Source organism: Zosterops lateralis (genome assembly GCF_965231275.1).
Source record: "Zosterops lateralis genome assembly, chromosome: 10".
Classification (NCBI taxonomy): Eukaryota; Metazoa; Chordata; class Aves; order Passeriformes; family Zosteropidae; genus Zosterops; species Zosterops lateralis.
The window spans coordinates 191,747-207,987 of NC_139770.1; the positions used below are offsets into that span (position 1 = coordinate 191,747).

A 16,241-nucleotide genomic window follows, 5' to 3' on the forward strand; every position below is an offset into this window, starting at 1 on the left:
AGACGTGATACCTTGAAGTTAAAGCTGTGGCCATGGAAGTGTACTGTGTGAATGTCTATTTCATTGCCCATTCCCATCAGATACCAGCTGACATTATCCCCAACATGCATAGTCAGGCCATGCAAATTTCCGAACACCTTTCCATTAATGGCTAAAAAGAAGGAAAGTAAGACAGAGAAAACAAATAAGATTTTGTGTTTTGTGAATTGTTGATCTCTAATATAACACAGATTGAAAGATTTGAAATCCAATGCCAGACAAAAGTAATGGCTTTGGACAGAACATCATGAATGGTTGTGTTTATATTCCACATTAAACTAGAAAGAAAATTTCTTTGCTGTTCACCATTGCTAATATTGCAGTTTTTAAAGAGCTGTGGGACTTGTAGATTTTTTAAAAAAGGTCTGCAGTTCCTGTAGATCTTTGTAGAAGAGTAAGCTTTACAAAGATGCTCTTTCAGGATGCACATAGCCTTTCCAACATATCCAGAGCAGTTGTTTACTGACATGAAATCAGAACTTCAAATTTCATTTTTATTCTTCCTCTACTCAAAACTTCAACATGAGAATATACTAGGGGGGTTGTTGTTTTGGTTTGGTTTTTTTTTTTAAACTTGTGGAAAAAAAAAAGTCATTCACTGCATTAGCAGTGTTTTCAAACAGTTTGAGTAAAAAATTTCAGGCCTTGTGTCCTGAAAGTGGAAATTTAGGGGGCTGAGAAAGTTGAATTTATATGCAGTACTTTGAAATACGTAATTTTATAGAATTCGCAGAGATATATGGACTAAACTGGAAAACTTACCATGCATTTTATTACTTTCAAGGAATTCCTCATTCTCTTTGTCAACAAGGTGTGGGTTGGTAGAATACGTTTTAATGTTTTCATCCAAGTACCATGACTCATTTTCATCAAAAACCATAAAGAGAAGAGCAAATTGAACTTTCTTTTCAGTGTGAAATGATGGCAGGTAATGTCTGTGACACACAATGAGTGTGCCTATCAATCCGCTGTAAGTGTCCTGAAATGACAAATGAAAACCACATAATTGCAAGATGGAATTAAGCAGATGTACTTTTAATGACATGTATGAATCCTTTTACTATATTCACAGCTGTCAGTATCTGGGAATAAGGGCAGCCAGTGTCAAACGCAGTTATTTCTCCACTGTTACATACTACCCAGGATTCAAGTTCAATGAATCAATGCCTCATTTTCATCACTTGCTATAAATAAACATTTATTCCATATTAACTTATTGCTCTTTTTCCAAACTATTTGTATAATTTTGAGCTTGATTTCCATTCAAAATATACTTCTCAACACTTTATTTGTATTTGTTGAGACAAAGGCAAGAATACATTAATTTCCTTAGTATTAAAAATACTATGTTAAGCTAATTCATGCTTGGTAAAAAATGGCAGAGTTGTGTTTCACAGTAGCATTTTAGTTTTCCCACAAGTGACTGATTAGATATTGAGCAAGCTATAAAGTGTTAGCTTTATATGATGATCTATAGCAACACCAGAACAACCAGGAAGCAAAACCGTGAATATCTGTAGCATTCTGCCCTGACTTTCTTGCAATTGGCCTTCAGGAAACACTTAAATTCAAAGGAATGGTAATAGAGGAAATAACCTGGCAGAGAAAACAGGAAAAAGTTTCAAACTCACCTCCTTTGGCTATATCTATGTTAGCGACATGAACAAAACTGGTATCAATAATATACCTTAACGATGTCCACTGTTGAATGGTATGCCCATGCAATACAACGTGAATCTCCTCTTTCAGGACTAGATCGCTCTGGGATTTTCCAGACATATATTTTTGTTTCACCTGAATTAAATAAGTATCAATTAAGTTTTGAAGTTTTCAGATCCCTGGTTCTTCCTGACACTGGTTTTGTGTGTGTGTGTGTGTGTGTGTGTGTGTGTGAGTGTGTCTGCACTGTCCAGTTCACCATACTTTATAAAGTCAATTGTATCTTTTATAGAGCTCACAGAGGAACTTGAGAAGTAACAGCATAAGCTACGCTTTCCCTGTGGAGCCAAATCTTTTGCTTTCCTGAAAGGGGCAGCCACATTGTGTTAAAACATTACTGATCAGTCAGGGACTAGGATACATAGCAATAGTTATCAGGGGCATTTGAACTGTAGAAGTATTTGTCATAATCAGCATTAAAAATTTAGGCACTTGAGACAAGACAAACAAAAATTATGTCTTTTCTGCTATCTGGAAGCTTGCTAAATCTTACCAGAAGTCTTGATGTTACCTGCTGGAAATAAAAAACAGTGGCTTGATACCTGGATTAGTTACAGCAACAACAGAACTGTCTGTTTTCACTCCATGGGCATGGATAGAATAAGGTCTTGACGCTAAGTTCTTAAAAACTATTTTAATTTTATCTCCAATATTTGACATAAGCAGTGGCCCTGTTGGATTGAAAAGAAAGATTAACTTGGTTTTACAGAATATCAGAACAAAGAGCCTTGTTGTATTCAAATTCGAAACACTGGCTTATAATTCAGATGAAAACTGTATAATGTTCATTATGACAGGCCAACTTGAGATGTTAAAGATAGGCCTCTGCATCTCAAGTTCTGAGCACCTACTGTGTACCTGAAGTCATTTTGGATGTTGCTGCCCAGTTTTGTGCTGACTTAGGAAAGACTGGCCTCTGATCAGGCAGTGAACCAAAAGTTTTTGGTGTTTTTTTCTTGTAAAGCAAGCAATGTTATCTTGCAGGGAAAGCATCACAATAGAAGTAGCAATTCCAAGTAGGTTTTCCATTTAGATTGAGGCAATTTTTGTGGGTAGAATTGTAGTCAATATTATTCAAATAGTATCTTTGGATTTCTGTCACTGCATTGTTTGCATTTTCAAATGCATGAACATGATGACTTTACCTTGAATTTCCAGGTGCTGCTGCTCCTTTGTTCTGATTTTGAGAGTACTGAATGTCTGATCTGTGTACTCGCGATATACTACCTTTTTGTACTTTGAGCCAATGAATTTGTCATCTTTATTTAAAAATGGATTGCCAGGGCTGCCAAAAGAAGAAAGAAATGCATTCCTTTATGTATTTTAGAACATCGTTTGCAGTTATGTCAATTAACTATCAAGTAAGAATCCGGCTCAGTGAATGAGTAATCTCACAAACTGCTAGTATCTTCAACATGGAAATATTCTTGTTAAGCTAGGAGGTTCATCTTTAGAAAATTAAAAGCCCCACTATGAATAGCTCAAGTCTCTATGGTACTTGAAAAAATGCTGAGTGCTTGGCCTGGCAAATGCTTCAAATTGCAAGAAGACACACAGCAACTCGTGTACTGAAAAATAGAGCCTTTGGTGACTTGTGTACATCTGAAAAGGAGCCTAAAACTTGTAAAGGTTAAGTGCCTTGCTGACATTAAATGGAAAGGATTCTCTGCTGAGATCATGGGGGCTGGACACAATAGTTGGGGGGAAAGTCTGACAACAGCATAGTCCATATTACTTGTGCTTAGATTTATGTCAGAGTCCACTGGTATACAGGGCAAGGAAACGTACAGTCAAACTGAGGAAAAAGAAGAAAATACAATTAAGGTAATAACAAAATAGTTATAATCTGCTACTCAAGTTATTGAGGTGGAACAGAGAAATTAATTATTCTTGTTTAGCCTTTTCTGCTAATTGACATGAATTATTTGATCCAATCAGATCTCTCTCATTAAGATTCAAATACTGGAAATAAAACACCAAGACAACTAACTTCATGGTGAGTGAATTCAGTCATGGATGTATCTTGTGTAAGATCATGAAACTGAGAGAGGTCAAAAATACCCTTACTCAGATTGCAAATAAATGTGAGACCAAGACCTTGTTTATCAGGACATAGTCGTCATAGATAAGATGACAGTGAACATTTTAAGTTTTCCATGGCAAGGACTACCAGCACCAGTAAGTAATAAATGCACTTGCAATATCCAGGATCCATTAAAATCTACACCTGTCCCACAAAAGGTCTCTGCTAGACTGTTTCTCAAACATTGTGCTGTCTGGCTTAATTACATGACAAGACTGCTGGGGAAGGACAAGTTCAAGTGATCAAAAAAAAAAAAAAATTATGTGAAAAGGAAGTATGTCTAGAAATGTCTGGAAGAGGAAAAGGTTCAGAAGAGAAGTGAGTTGCTCCTTTGCTTTTTTGCATATTTTTCCCCTGTGTATATTCCAAAGTACCTTTCCTCATGGTATTGGTGCCGCTCGAATTCCCATGTCCTGTTAGGAGAATAGTCCCATTCAACTTCCACTGCAGCAATGTAGTAAATCTTTTCATGCAAATACGTAGATAAATCTACATTCCACCAGTGGCATTGTTTCACTTTGTAGTTCTGTTTCATGCCCCCAGTGTAGTGGTCTGTTGTCAGGCAGGACACTTCAAAAACTCCTAGGGGTCATATAAGAAACAAAGACTTGAGGAGGCTGAGACACAGGTTACTGCTGATATAAGGTCCAAACTCATTTTGCAGTACTTTTATTACAAAGTATACTTGTAATAAAATTCAGCGTACAGAAGAGCCAGAAAAATCAAGGCTTTAGCATTAAGAACATATGTCCTCACAGTTTGCCCTTCAAACACTGCTGTACAGTTTTAGCACTAGGCTCGATATACCAGCTACTTAAGGCTTGTCTCTATGCACAAAACATTCATAGGTAACAATTTCTACATTAGTAACAGGATTTTTAAATAAGACATTTACCTTCAGAATCAGGCTTCATAATAGCTGTAAGAGCTGTATGTGGAAACAGGTTTGCTGTATCTCTTCTTGTTCCTTTAGTTACAAATGTGTTTTCTGAGAAGTATATCCCATGGACATCAGCTTCTGAACCCAAGCCCATCAAATGCCAGGAAACAACACTTCCTTTACACATCTCAAGACCAGGCTGATTTCCATACATATAACCATTAATGGCTAGAGAAGATTTTGAGAAAGCAAAACCCACCTTGATTAATATATTAGTTAATTCTGCAATAGAGATTAATTAATAAACACTTCAAATGTAATGTCATGTCTTAGACTGACAGAAATATCTATAATAAAATACTTTATCACATCAACAAAACCAAAGAATCAATTCAAGCAAAACAACTTTTAAATCTCAGTTTTAAAAAATAATTTCTATCTGTTTCCCTTTTCAGTGTCTATAGCACATATCGCTGCCTTGGCCAACTGGAAATTTCCCTGCTTTCTACTCATCAGATACATGGGATGCATAAAGGATCCCATTTTACACCCTGCAACACTCTCCAGCCATACAGCAGAGGCAATCGGAAGGAGTTTTTAGTTTGAGTTAGTAACCCTTTCTAGATAGTCCTTTGCTAAACTTAAAAATCCTGGGCTTCTCAGGTACCATTCAATGCTCAGCACCAAGAGTCTGTAAACAGGAATGGCCCTGAGGGGAAAATTTTTCAAAATGCACAAACAAATAGGCTTAAAGATTAGGACTTACTGGCAGGGCTAGGGCCTGAGGGTAAAAACATCTTTTTCATGCGAAACTTGAAAAACATTTCTGCAGTACTAAATCACAATCGATGTGAAGCTCAGTTCTGCCCCATTAAAGAAGCAAAGAGCCATTCTGAGGCAAAGTGCAGCTGGCAAGTTGAGAGGTGGGGATCCCTGCCCTCTGCTCAGGCCACACCTGTGGGGCAGTGCTGAGTTCTGGGCCTCCATACCCTGCTGAGTATGGAAGACATGAACATGCTGGAGAGAGGCCAGCAAAGGGCCACAGTGATGATAAAGGGACAAGAGAGTATCTCTCCAAGGAGGAAAGGCTAGGAGAACTGTGATGACCTTTCAGCCTTGGAGAGGAGGCAGCTCGGCGGATCTCATCCCCTGGTATTAACATCTGCAGGGAGAGTGCCAAGAGGACAGAGCCAGGCTCTTCCCAGTGGTACCCAGTGACAGGAACAGAAGCCCAGCTGACACTTACTGACACCAACTGACACAGAGGAGATTCCCTCCAAACATCAGGAAACACCGTTACAGGGAGGCTGAGCAAGCACTGGCAGAGGTTGCCCAGAGCAATGGTGGAGTCTCCATCCTTGAAGGCATTCAGAAGTCATCAGGACATGGCCTTGGGCAAGTGGCTCTGGGTGGCCCTACTTGAGCAGGGGATTGGACTGGGTGATCTCCAGATATCCCGTCCAACCTCAACTTCTCTGTAACTCTGCGAAAAACCTCCTTTGAGCTACATCATCTGCAAAGCAGAGGTCAGTTTTGTCCCCCTGCCTGGTTGCACTTGTAGTGGTTGCACACAGGCTGAAGACCCTGTTCCTCCTTCTATCTGCGCTCAAAGTGGTATGTAACCATGCTAAATCCTCAACTGCCATGCAGGGCACTGAACAGCTGGCATTATACTTTGAACTACCACATTTAGTTTAAATTGAATTGCACTGAAATGTTTTGGGTTTTTTTCCACTGGAAAGGAATGAAGTGTCTCTGCACTATACAACTTTCCTGCCTCAAACATGAAACCATAAAAGTAAAAACCTTATCGTAGAAATTAATATTTGGCTAACTAATAATTTTCTTACAGTGCATTTTGTTAGACTCTTGGAAGTCTTCATCATCTTTGTCAATTTTATCAGGATTTAGTGTAAACATCAAAATATTATCATCCAAATACCAGCTCAGATTCTCATCAAATACTGTGGCAAGTAGAAAAAACTCGATGTTCACATTTTTCTGTTGAGAAGAAATAGTAGAAGGGAAATTAGAAATAAGTGAACAGAAAATGTGAGGGGAAAAATCCTGTGTTCATAATAATTTATGAGCACAAGTCACAAAATAGAGTAAATGCATACAATGATACTTCACTCTGATAATTTCAAAGCTCTGTAATTGCTGTATCTGGTAACTAAGTATCTACTGTTAATGTTTTTCTACCAGCAGGAACCACCTCTGGAAGTGAGTTTGTATTTGGTCTTTAAAATCTCTACTTTTTCCTAGAGATTCTCATCATAGCTGAGACTTGAATGCCAGCAGCTGCTCATGACAAGGGGCATTTTCACATTGCAGTGACTGTCTATGTGGAGCCAGATTAAAAACTAACCCCACTTTCTTCCTGTTGTTTATTCCCCTTAGGGCATGGGTGGAGCTGTGGTGTGGAGAGGAGCTGGGGCAGCCTGGGAGGAGAAAACAGATTCAGCTGCGACGATGCAAATGTTTCCGTTTTTCTTCTTTGACTGACCTGTTTCCCAGAAGAAAGCAGCGTTCCTTTCCTGCACACCAGGAGAGGACCCACGAGGCCAGAGCTGGTGTCTCTGACTGCATCCACAGCTGAGTAATAAATCCAGGTTAAACAGTCCGGATCTTCCTCTGTGGGACCCACATCCTCCGGCACGTCCCACTCATATGTAAATGTGGTACCCGGGCTCACGTGAGAGGCTGCAGATTCGGTACCTATTCCAGAAATCAGCATCGGAAATTATGCCAAGTGCACATTCTTTCTTTTCTCACCTTCAGCACACGGGCAGGTCAGACAGTGAGCGCTCGGGTGCCGCAGCACCCATGGGTGTCTCACCTGCGGGCGCGGTGCCGAAGCGCGCCCCGGCCCCGCTCCTGCGGCAGCGCACCCCGTGGGGCTGGAGGCTGAACGGGCGGCTGGCGTTGTTCCGGAAGGTCACCCTGATGCGCTCACCCACTTCAGCCCTGATCACAGGTCCTGGAAAAGTGTACACCGTCTAATTATAGGATATTTCTATCAAATGATGCACAGGTCACCGTCAACTTGCGGCATTCAGCGGCTGCTTTTTCCCTTGCACGAGGAATGTCCCTGGGCCCCGGTGGCCACAAACCGGTCCCTGGCACAGGGCCTGGCACAGGGCCTGGCACACGACAGCCCAGCACACACACCCCAGTTCATGCGGGGGCCCAGTGACTTTCAGGACAGCTCCTCCCTTTGGAGTGGGATTTACAGACATCAGCACCAGCCCGTGCCAGGGGCAGCGAGGTTATCAATAGGGCCAGATCTGCCCAGCCTGGCCTTGTAATGAAGAGCCTGACCTTTGGAGACCGTGGCAGACTCCTACAGGGAAGCTGGGTATCCTGACAGTGTTGCATTCAAGAGCTTCTTTATTCCTTGGGGAAACCACAGGATTAGCAACTGCTGGAGGCAGGGAAAACTAAGGGCTTCTCCTTGGAGGTGGGGGCACTGCTTACTAACTAGTGGAAGTGACTGTTTACTCTCATAAATCTTTGCATTAAAATATTTAAATTCTCTCACCTAGGAGCCCAAGATGTGCTTCCTCTGCAAGCCGTTTTTTATGTTCAGTGAAAGAACCATCTGTGTATTCTTTGTAAATTGCTTTTTTGTAGGAGCCGCCAATTCTTGTCTCACTTTGTTCAAAAAAGATGTGAGATTCACTGTGTAAAAGAAATTGCAATAGATGCAAACACTTCAAGACAAAATGCTCATGTGTAAAAAGGCAGTTGGAACTCAGCCCTGTTTTCTGAGGTATGACATGCCGAGTGTGTTTTTTGGGTTTCTTTTCACTGGTGTGGTTACACGTTCATGTGCAGTCCTGCAGAAGATGTGCAGGAATCCTTCACTAACTTCTCATTAAGAAAAAGCCACTGTGCTGTAGAAAGCCAGTGTCTTAGACACCCATTGACAGCGTTTTCTAGTCAATGTTTCATAACCTTGAGGTTACTCTTCTCTTAATTATAAGTTACAAAAATTCAATGGGAACAGATACGAACACCAAGAATATGTAACATCTATATACAAGATGAGAAGATTCAGTCTATATTTCTACTCTTTAAGAAAGGACCTTTCAGTGTTTTCAAACACTATTGAAACAATGAACTGTGCCTCGTTGCTTGTGGAAAAGGTAAGCATGCTTTAAGTCACAGATGAAAAATTTGAGGAATCAATGTATTCTGCGAATTGATCCAGGTCTTAAATATGTAAACACAGTTCAAAGGGCAAAGGTCTCTCATGCAAGCTGTTTCCTAGATGAGACACTGTTAGCATGAGTTTCATCGTCTAAGGCAATGGTCATGAGCTCCTACCTTGTTCCCTAATTCAGAATAATCAACCATCTTGAATAATCAGAAGTAGCAGCCTACATATGACATAATAATTAATCTTAATCCCAGTGAAATGACTAACATAGCAGCAAAATTTAAGGTAAGATTACCAGGAAAACAAAGCACCTAATTTGGCCTGGTATTTATTCTAGCATTAATGTTTAAGCACAGATGAGGACAATAGGCAATTCTGCTTGAAAGTCAGTGCTACCCTATGGCTTACCTTATTTATCATGCTTCAATCAATTCTGCTTGGAAAATAAAAATTCTTTAATTAGAGGCATTTACCTGTCATGGATTAATTCTTGTCCTGTAAAATGGTTCACTGCAGACGGGCCATAATTCCAGATGGTCTCTTCAGCAGCAATGAAGTACTGTCTTGTCTTTATACTCTTATTGTGACCAGGTGTGGATTTCTTACAATCTTCTACTTTAAAGAGGGCCTGCATACCACCTGGGGAAAAAAAAAAAAAAGAGGTAGAGAAACCTAAGGAGAAGGAACTACATTTTGTTTTCTCTTTCCCTGCACCCAACAGCTCTTCTGTTCCCTGGACAATTTCCACACCATTGATGGATATACAAATTGCAAAGTGGAAGATGAATGCTATAAAAGAGGGCATGGCAGCTAAGCTAGGACATAGAAACACGGCTGTGGTATCTACAGCAGGCAGACAGGTGTGGTAAAGGGCATTCTGCTTGTAAAGCTGCCACTGGCATGGCAGAGAAAATTAGGGTAGAATGGACACAGTGCTGTCAAGAGAAAAATTCAGCCAAGGTCAGATGTTACCAGGCTGACCACCTAAATATAATCAACAGCTTGCTTGTGGAACTCCCAAGTCTGCATCCAAGGGGAAGAAGTTAGCAAATCTGTTTGCTGGAGATACAAATAATATAGTGAAGAGAGCCCTTTTACAGCTATAAATCAGGCCAATTTGTAGGATTAAAGTCTGGGCCAGCATGCCTCAGCCATATCAGGATGTTTCTTGATCTGATAAAGCTTGGAGCCTGAACATACAGGATAATACAGGGAAGAAAAAATAACATCTCTGGTTATTCATGAATGCACATTCCAGAACATGTATTTTTCAGCAGGCAAGTTAGCCTGCCCATCCTGTGCCCCATGTCAAATATGGAATGAGCCCCACCTGTTTTGTTGGCAAATAGAAAATTGTGGTTAATTATCTCCAGCTGGAGGCAAACATCATGCTGATTTTTTGCCCAAAGGTGAGGCTTGCAAAAATGCAAGCTGTGCTAATTACTGCCAGCTGATGATGATTAGAGATAAGAATCCCTTGATTCCCATGGCTACAGGCCCAAACTCATCTAATGCACTTGTAGGCATTTCAAATACTCTGAGAGTTTTGTTACCTAGAGGACAATATTGCCTGGCAGGTCAGGAGTCCTGCAAAAATCACTCAGTAAACTCTTATCTCAAGCTAAAAAAAATCAGATCACTGAAACTTGTACTGTACCTTCAATATGGTCATTCACTTGGCAGCTGAGCAGCCATTCCCCAGGGCTCCTGGGTACCATGACAGCATCAATGAACGTGGCTGGGAAGAGGCTGATGGTGTCAACTCGATGGTGCCTTTCTATTAAGGTCTGTCCATGAAAGTAGGCTGAATGGATATCAGCTTCATTACCCATGCCAAAAAGATTCCATTTTATCTTATCTTCCACACACATTGTGAGGTTTGGGAGGTATCCATACATGTACCCATTGATGGCTAAAATAAATATTGTTTATTACAGTTAACTTCACAGACCTTAGGATTTTTTCTTCAAATGCAGGTATCATACAACCATTACTCTATTCTTTAAAATAGAAAGAGCTTCTAAAGAAAGCTCCACACCTTTGAAAAATCACTGCCAGTATCAGACACATGCTTCCTCTGCATAGCTATCATTCTGGGATACATGCTAGAGCCAGAGGTATCTTATTTGCTTACACTAACAGTAAAAACTGTTTTTCTAAACTGTGAAATTATAGTACAGAGCTGAGGACTAAGAAACAGAACAAAGTAACACAACGCTGTTTAGAGTGCCTGGGAAAATTACACTGGCAGAGTTTCTTGGCCTCTAAGAATTTTATATCACAACTCCAAATGTTTGATTGTACAATAGTTGCCATCACTTTTTAATTTTTTTTTTAATATTTTAAAGAATCTGTCTTAATCCTCTAAGAAAAAATCCCAGATTTTAAAAAAAATCTACAATTCATCTTTAAAAGAAAATATTACTTCATGGTATCAGTGACAAGCAACATTAATATAATGTTCTCTCACCGTGCATTTTATTGCTTTCCTGGAAGTCCTCATCATCTTTGTCCACTTTGGAAGGCTCAAAACAGTATGTTCTGATATTGTCCTCTAGATACCAACTGAGATTTTCATCCACCACAGAAAACATAAGGATAAATTCAGCATCAAAGTGTTGATCACTGTCCCTCTTCATTGTATCTGAAAAATAAAGTGGTATATTCAAAATCTTTGGTAATTGACATTAATTTTTTTGTAAGTTTTAACTGTAGTTTCAGTAGGGCTGGACTTTGTTTGCTTCATGTTTTGACACTTTCCTGGAGCATGACTGTATGCATAAATTTACAGACACACTTAGGAAACAAAAATCCCTTTTGACAGATTCTATAGAATTACTGTGAATAAATATTACATGTTAATCTCTTTCTTACATCAGTATTTAGAATTCCTTGCACATTGCTAGCATAGCACATCTCACTCATATGCATTTGTGAACAAAGTATTCTGCAAATTATATTCATTCTCATACACAAACTACTTCCTCCACTATTGAAGGCAGCTGATTGAGAAGACCAAAAGCAGTCATTTCAAAATCAATTGCAATCTTCTCTTCCAGGAAGTTATTTCACTAATATTTATCAATGATAATTATCAACCATTTTGCATATGTATTTATTTACTCACTTATTTATTTATGGTTTACCTTTCCTGCAAATTATTAAAGGCCCAACAAGCCCTGAGGCAACATCTCTTGGAGCATCTATGTGGGAGTGGTAAGCCCTGGTTATGCAGTCTGCATCTGCTTCAGCTGGACCTTGATCTTCTGTCACGTCCCATGTGTAAGTGTACTGGCCTCCAGGCTCCACAGCGTCATCTCGCTTTTGCAAATCTTTGGTGGCGTCGGGATAAAAAGCACCTGAAGAATTCCACAGAGCCACCATTAGCACAACACATTCACAATGGGGTGTCAGGACAGCACCTGCCATGCTGCAGTAAAATGGACTGAACATCTGAATACAGGTTAATACCCCACAGCTTTTGAATCAGATGAGTAGATGTTTTCTTTCTCTTTAGGAATTTTTTCATTTGTCTTTGAAGTCCATAGGACTTTTTCAATTAATGGCCCATTAAAATTAGTCCTTAATTTATTTGGAGGGGACTATGTACTCCTTGTAAAAAGATAACAATTCAAATATTTGTAAAACATTTGTTAAATATTAATCTGGGAAACTGTTCTAAAAAATTGCATATGCCCTGAAGGAATATAGGTGTTGGTGTAATGATAGCGACAGAAAAAATTCCAAAAAGTTTAAATATTGCTACATAATACACTGTTCTGATCCCACAGTGTGTCTCTACCAAGGCACATACTATTCATAACGAAAACGAATTACTAACCGGTATCTGTTTCTCCATTTTAAGCAACTCTTATCTTATATACCATATATAAACACAAATTTAGTGTTAAGAATTTGGAACAGTACATTATTATTGTTAACAATGCCTTCCTCACAGCATCAAATTTTTATTTATTTTATATCCTCCATACCTGAATCTCTTATAAACCTTTATACCCTTATTTTGGTTGAAACACAAATACTCTTGTTTCAGGTAAAATGTTGATCTAAAATTGCCTTCTTCACAAATTCCACTTTTGGCTTTGTATTTCACTCTTGAAAAATTATCAAACTTAGCTCCTATTTTAAATCGACCCTGTCCTAATTTAAATCTCTTTTTACTTGATCAGTCTTCTCTCTGATGGAAGAATACCACTTACACTCAGAGGGACAATTAACTTTTGATAAATTCTGGCACAGAATGGAATCAGGCTTACCTTCATTTTCTTTTGTGTATCTTACACCATGTGGATGCAGTGTGTAATTTCTGGAAGCAAAATTTTTCAAGTGAATAGTAATGGAATCTCCAACTTCTCCCTTAATTATAGGACCTAAAAAACCCAGCCAGGAAGGTTTGTCAACTATCTCATCATATAAATGACTGGTATACTGAACGTAGACAGCCTTCTTGTAAGTGCTTCCTATCCTGTGTGGTCCTCTTTTGAGAAAGATTTCAGCCTGCCTGTAAAGAAAATACACAAAGGCATCTGTAGCGTTGTTTGGAATTAATAGTCTCAAATAAAGACCAGACCTCTGCAGCGCTGTGTGCAACTACATGGAAGCCTTGTGGTGAAATGAGTTAGCACTGCCCAAAAATGCAAAACGTTTTCTACGAGGTGGAGTATCATTTGAGTATATGGGGAAGGAATTGTAGGTACCTTGGAAAGCGCAGGTCTGAAGTGTAATTAAAATGCCAGTCCAGAGCTCCACTTGGGGAGCAAAGGCTCAGTTACTATAATTCTGAGTACATGAGGCTTTTGAGCTGCAACCTAAATGAAATATATATAGCATGGCTCTTCTTGGACCATTTAAATAGCTACCATTTAGGTGCAGAGTATTCCTTCTGCACTGTGCTTTTTTCTGCCCCTATAAACATCAATCTCTGCACAAGCACAGCCTCTTAAAGAGTCCAGGAGGAGTAGGGGAATCAGAGAAGCTGAAACTGAAAAGTACAATACAAAGGATCGGCTCCAATAAAGGCATACAACCAATGAAAACCTGAAATTAATGTAGCATGCTGCAGGTCACCACAGGCCAGAGAAAAGCAGTGAAGTGCAGTGAGCAGTAGTGGTTTGTTGTATAACAACACAGCTCTGCAATTCTCAGACAAGATGCCCTGTTTCCACCCCCAGTCAGAATTACTAGCCTGCTAAATCCCTGGCAGTGTCTTACACCTCACGAAGTTTGTGAGTGGAAAAAATAAAAAGCTGACTGCTTCATCTCACACCTGATTGAGTGGCAGGTTATGGCTGAGGCTCTCACTAAAGAAAACAAACCACAGGAAATCTTGTAATCCCTCATCCGCAGACCAAGAGAACTGCATTTTTGAGATTTTTCTAATTTCTGATTTCTGTCATCATTGTTTTTGCTTTGATATAGTCCTATTTGATTTCAGAGGCACTGAAGAAAGAGAAGAAAGGAACAGCTTTCCTCTCTCAAATATTTTTCTGATGTCTTATATCTGGGTTTCTTTATTGATTATTCAGACTTCCAGGGTGCTTCCCTCCTCCTCACCCTGTGTATCTTCAGCCTACTTACTGCTCTCACTCTGCACAGGACCCTCTGCCTTGTAGTGAGCGACCCAGCTCCTTCACTGTGGGGGGAAATACCTAGCTGTGCTTCTGCACCACTGAAAACCACCCCTAACCAAAAAGGAAACCTCTGCTCAGTAGGGAAGTTTTGAATTTGTCAAGGTTTTTCCTTTAAAAGAAAAAAATATTTCTTCAGCACTAGCACCTTAGACATTCAAAATTAAACACCATTAGACATTCAGGGTCTTATTCTAGTCTCTACTTAGTAAATATTTCATTACTACAAATTCACACTTTACTGCATGTTCCAATGTTTTGAATTAGCAGAACATTGGAACACAATTCCCAAGCAAGCCAGAAAAAAAAATCAGAATTCCCTTGTATGTCTGATAGAAAATCCACTGACACCAATAAGTCTCATTTCACTGCCTTCACCAGGTTTTCAGAACGGCCCTGGTGTCTAAACCAGATGAAGTTGTAAAATAAAACTCAACCAGCAACACTGCTTTACTTACTCTTCCTCTGCAAAAAGCTGCCCAGAGATGGCATTGGCCTTGCCAGGTGCATAGTTCCAGACAGTCTCTGTAATGCCAATAAAGTACTCCCGGTTCACCGCCCCAGCTTGGCAACAGCAAGAAGCCAGCCAGCAGCTTAGGAGAAAGAGCTTCATTTTGCATTCATGGACCTCCTGGAAAACACAAAATAAAAACAGAGGACAGGTGCATGCAATTTCCTTTTATATGTTTCTATTTCTCCTGCTCCCTACATCCTTACCTCCCCCTCCCTGCTCCTGTTTGCTTTCCTGGACACAACAAAAGCAATTGCACAATATCTCTGTGTGTCAAGAGCAAACAGAAGATTCTGGTAAGCTGAGAAAATCAAAGAAATTTTTTCTATTTATGCCAACCTACAATCACACATATTAGCATTCAGATTGTCATAGACTGTAAAACTTGTCACTGAATTGAAAGCAGATTTAAATGGATTTACAGACTTAAACTGCATTACATTCTTCACTATCTTCATCACTCTCTCTACAGCTTTATTACTGAGAAAATAATCCTATGATATGTGGCACAAGAACACAATTTTTCAAGCACACTGAAAACTTTTAGGTGACACTTTCCCCCCGTGTATCTGCTCTGCATTGGCACAAGGAGCCCAAACTGTGCCTGCTCCTGTTGGTTTGTACCACCAAACTGATGTGGCACAAGCAGAAAAGGGAGGATTGAGATCACCAGGACTAGTGTGCCCACCAGTGCTTGGGTTAGCTCTGCTACCCACCACAGTTCCCGTAGAAATGTAATTTTAGCACAAAGTGTGATACATATTGCTAGAGATGGAAAGTACCAGCCATTCATGGATGGAGGTGGGGAGGTTTGATTGCCTTTCCAAGCAGTTTTAATATTGCAGAAACGAGGCTCAGAAATTCCACAAAATGACCCTGCTATGTTATCTTCCTGCTAGTCTGTAGCCAGACAGGATAAGCTACATTCTTCAATGATTAAAAACAAGATCCAGATAATCTTAACTGTTGGCACACTACCCAGTGCCAAAGGCTCCTTTTGCTTTATTCAAGTTCTGTCAACATTTTGTATTGGTTTTGCTGAAAAATTGAAAAAGAACAAAATTGGACCTTAAACATGGAACACTTTAAAACCTCCTAACTAGAGTTTGCAATGGCACTTTTTTTGAGTTTATATCCATTACAATGTGGTTGTGTCTGAAACTTCAGGCATACAAAGCCAACCGGAAAACTTCTATTAA

At 39.7% G+C, this 16,241-nt stretch overlaps 2 protein-coding genes across 2 annotated transcripts in view; one reads left to right on the plus strand and one right to left on the minus strand.

The window, feature by feature from the left end:
* HPS3 (HPS3 biogenesis of lysosomal organelles complex 2 subunit 1) overlaps positions 1 to 7,207 on the plus strand; it is a 27,583-nt gene extending 20,376 nt beyond the window's left edge. Inside the window, exon 18 of the transcript XR_014590826.1 lies at positions 7,122 to 7,207. The gene's annotated coding sequence lies outside the window, so the exon portion shown is untranslated. The remainder of the gene's footprint in view (positions 1 to 7,121) is intronic.
* CP (ceruloplasmin) overlaps positions 1 to 15,226 on the minus strand; it is a 16,982-nt gene extending 1,756 nt beyond the window's left edge. Inside the window, exons 1-17 of the mRNA XM_083868941.1 lie at positions 14,990 to 15,226; positions 13,161 to 13,405; positions 12,030 to 12,242; positions 11,354 to 11,527; positions 10,541 to 10,795; positions 9,357 to 9,522; positions 8,263 to 8,402; positions 7,561 to 7,701; positions 7,228 to 7,439; positions 6,572 to 6,722; positions 4,737 to 4,949; positions 4,216 to 4,423; positions 2,904 to 3,043; positions 2,301 to 2,429; positions 1,727 to 1,833; positions 802 to 1,018; positions 12 to 151 (exon numbers count right to left, since the gene is read on the minus strand). Of these exons, the coding sequence (XP_083725067.1) occupies positions 12 to 151; positions 802 to 1,018; positions 1,727 to 1,833; positions 2,301 to 2,429; positions 2,904 to 3,043; positions 4,216 to 4,423; positions 4,737 to 4,949; positions 6,572 to 6,722; positions 7,228 to 7,439; positions 7,561 to 7,701; positions 8,263 to 8,402; positions 9,357 to 9,522; positions 10,541 to 10,795; positions 11,354 to 11,527; positions 12,030 to 12,242; positions 13,161 to 13,405; positions 14,990 to 15,144 (3,006 nt within the window). The 5' untranslated portion in view covers positions 15,145 to 15,226. The remainder of the gene's footprint in view (positions 1 to 11; positions 152 to 801; positions 1,019 to 1,726; positions 1,834 to 2,300; positions 2,430 to 2,903; positions 3,044 to 4,215; positions 4,424 to 4,736; positions 4,950 to 6,571; positions 6,723 to 7,227; positions 7,440 to 7,560; positions 7,702 to 8,262; positions 8,403 to 9,356; positions 9,523 to 10,540; positions 10,796 to 11,353; positions 11,528 to 12,029; positions 12,243 to 13,160; positions 13,406 to 14,989) is intronic.
* Positions 15,227 to 16,241: the final 1,015 nt, after the last annotated feature.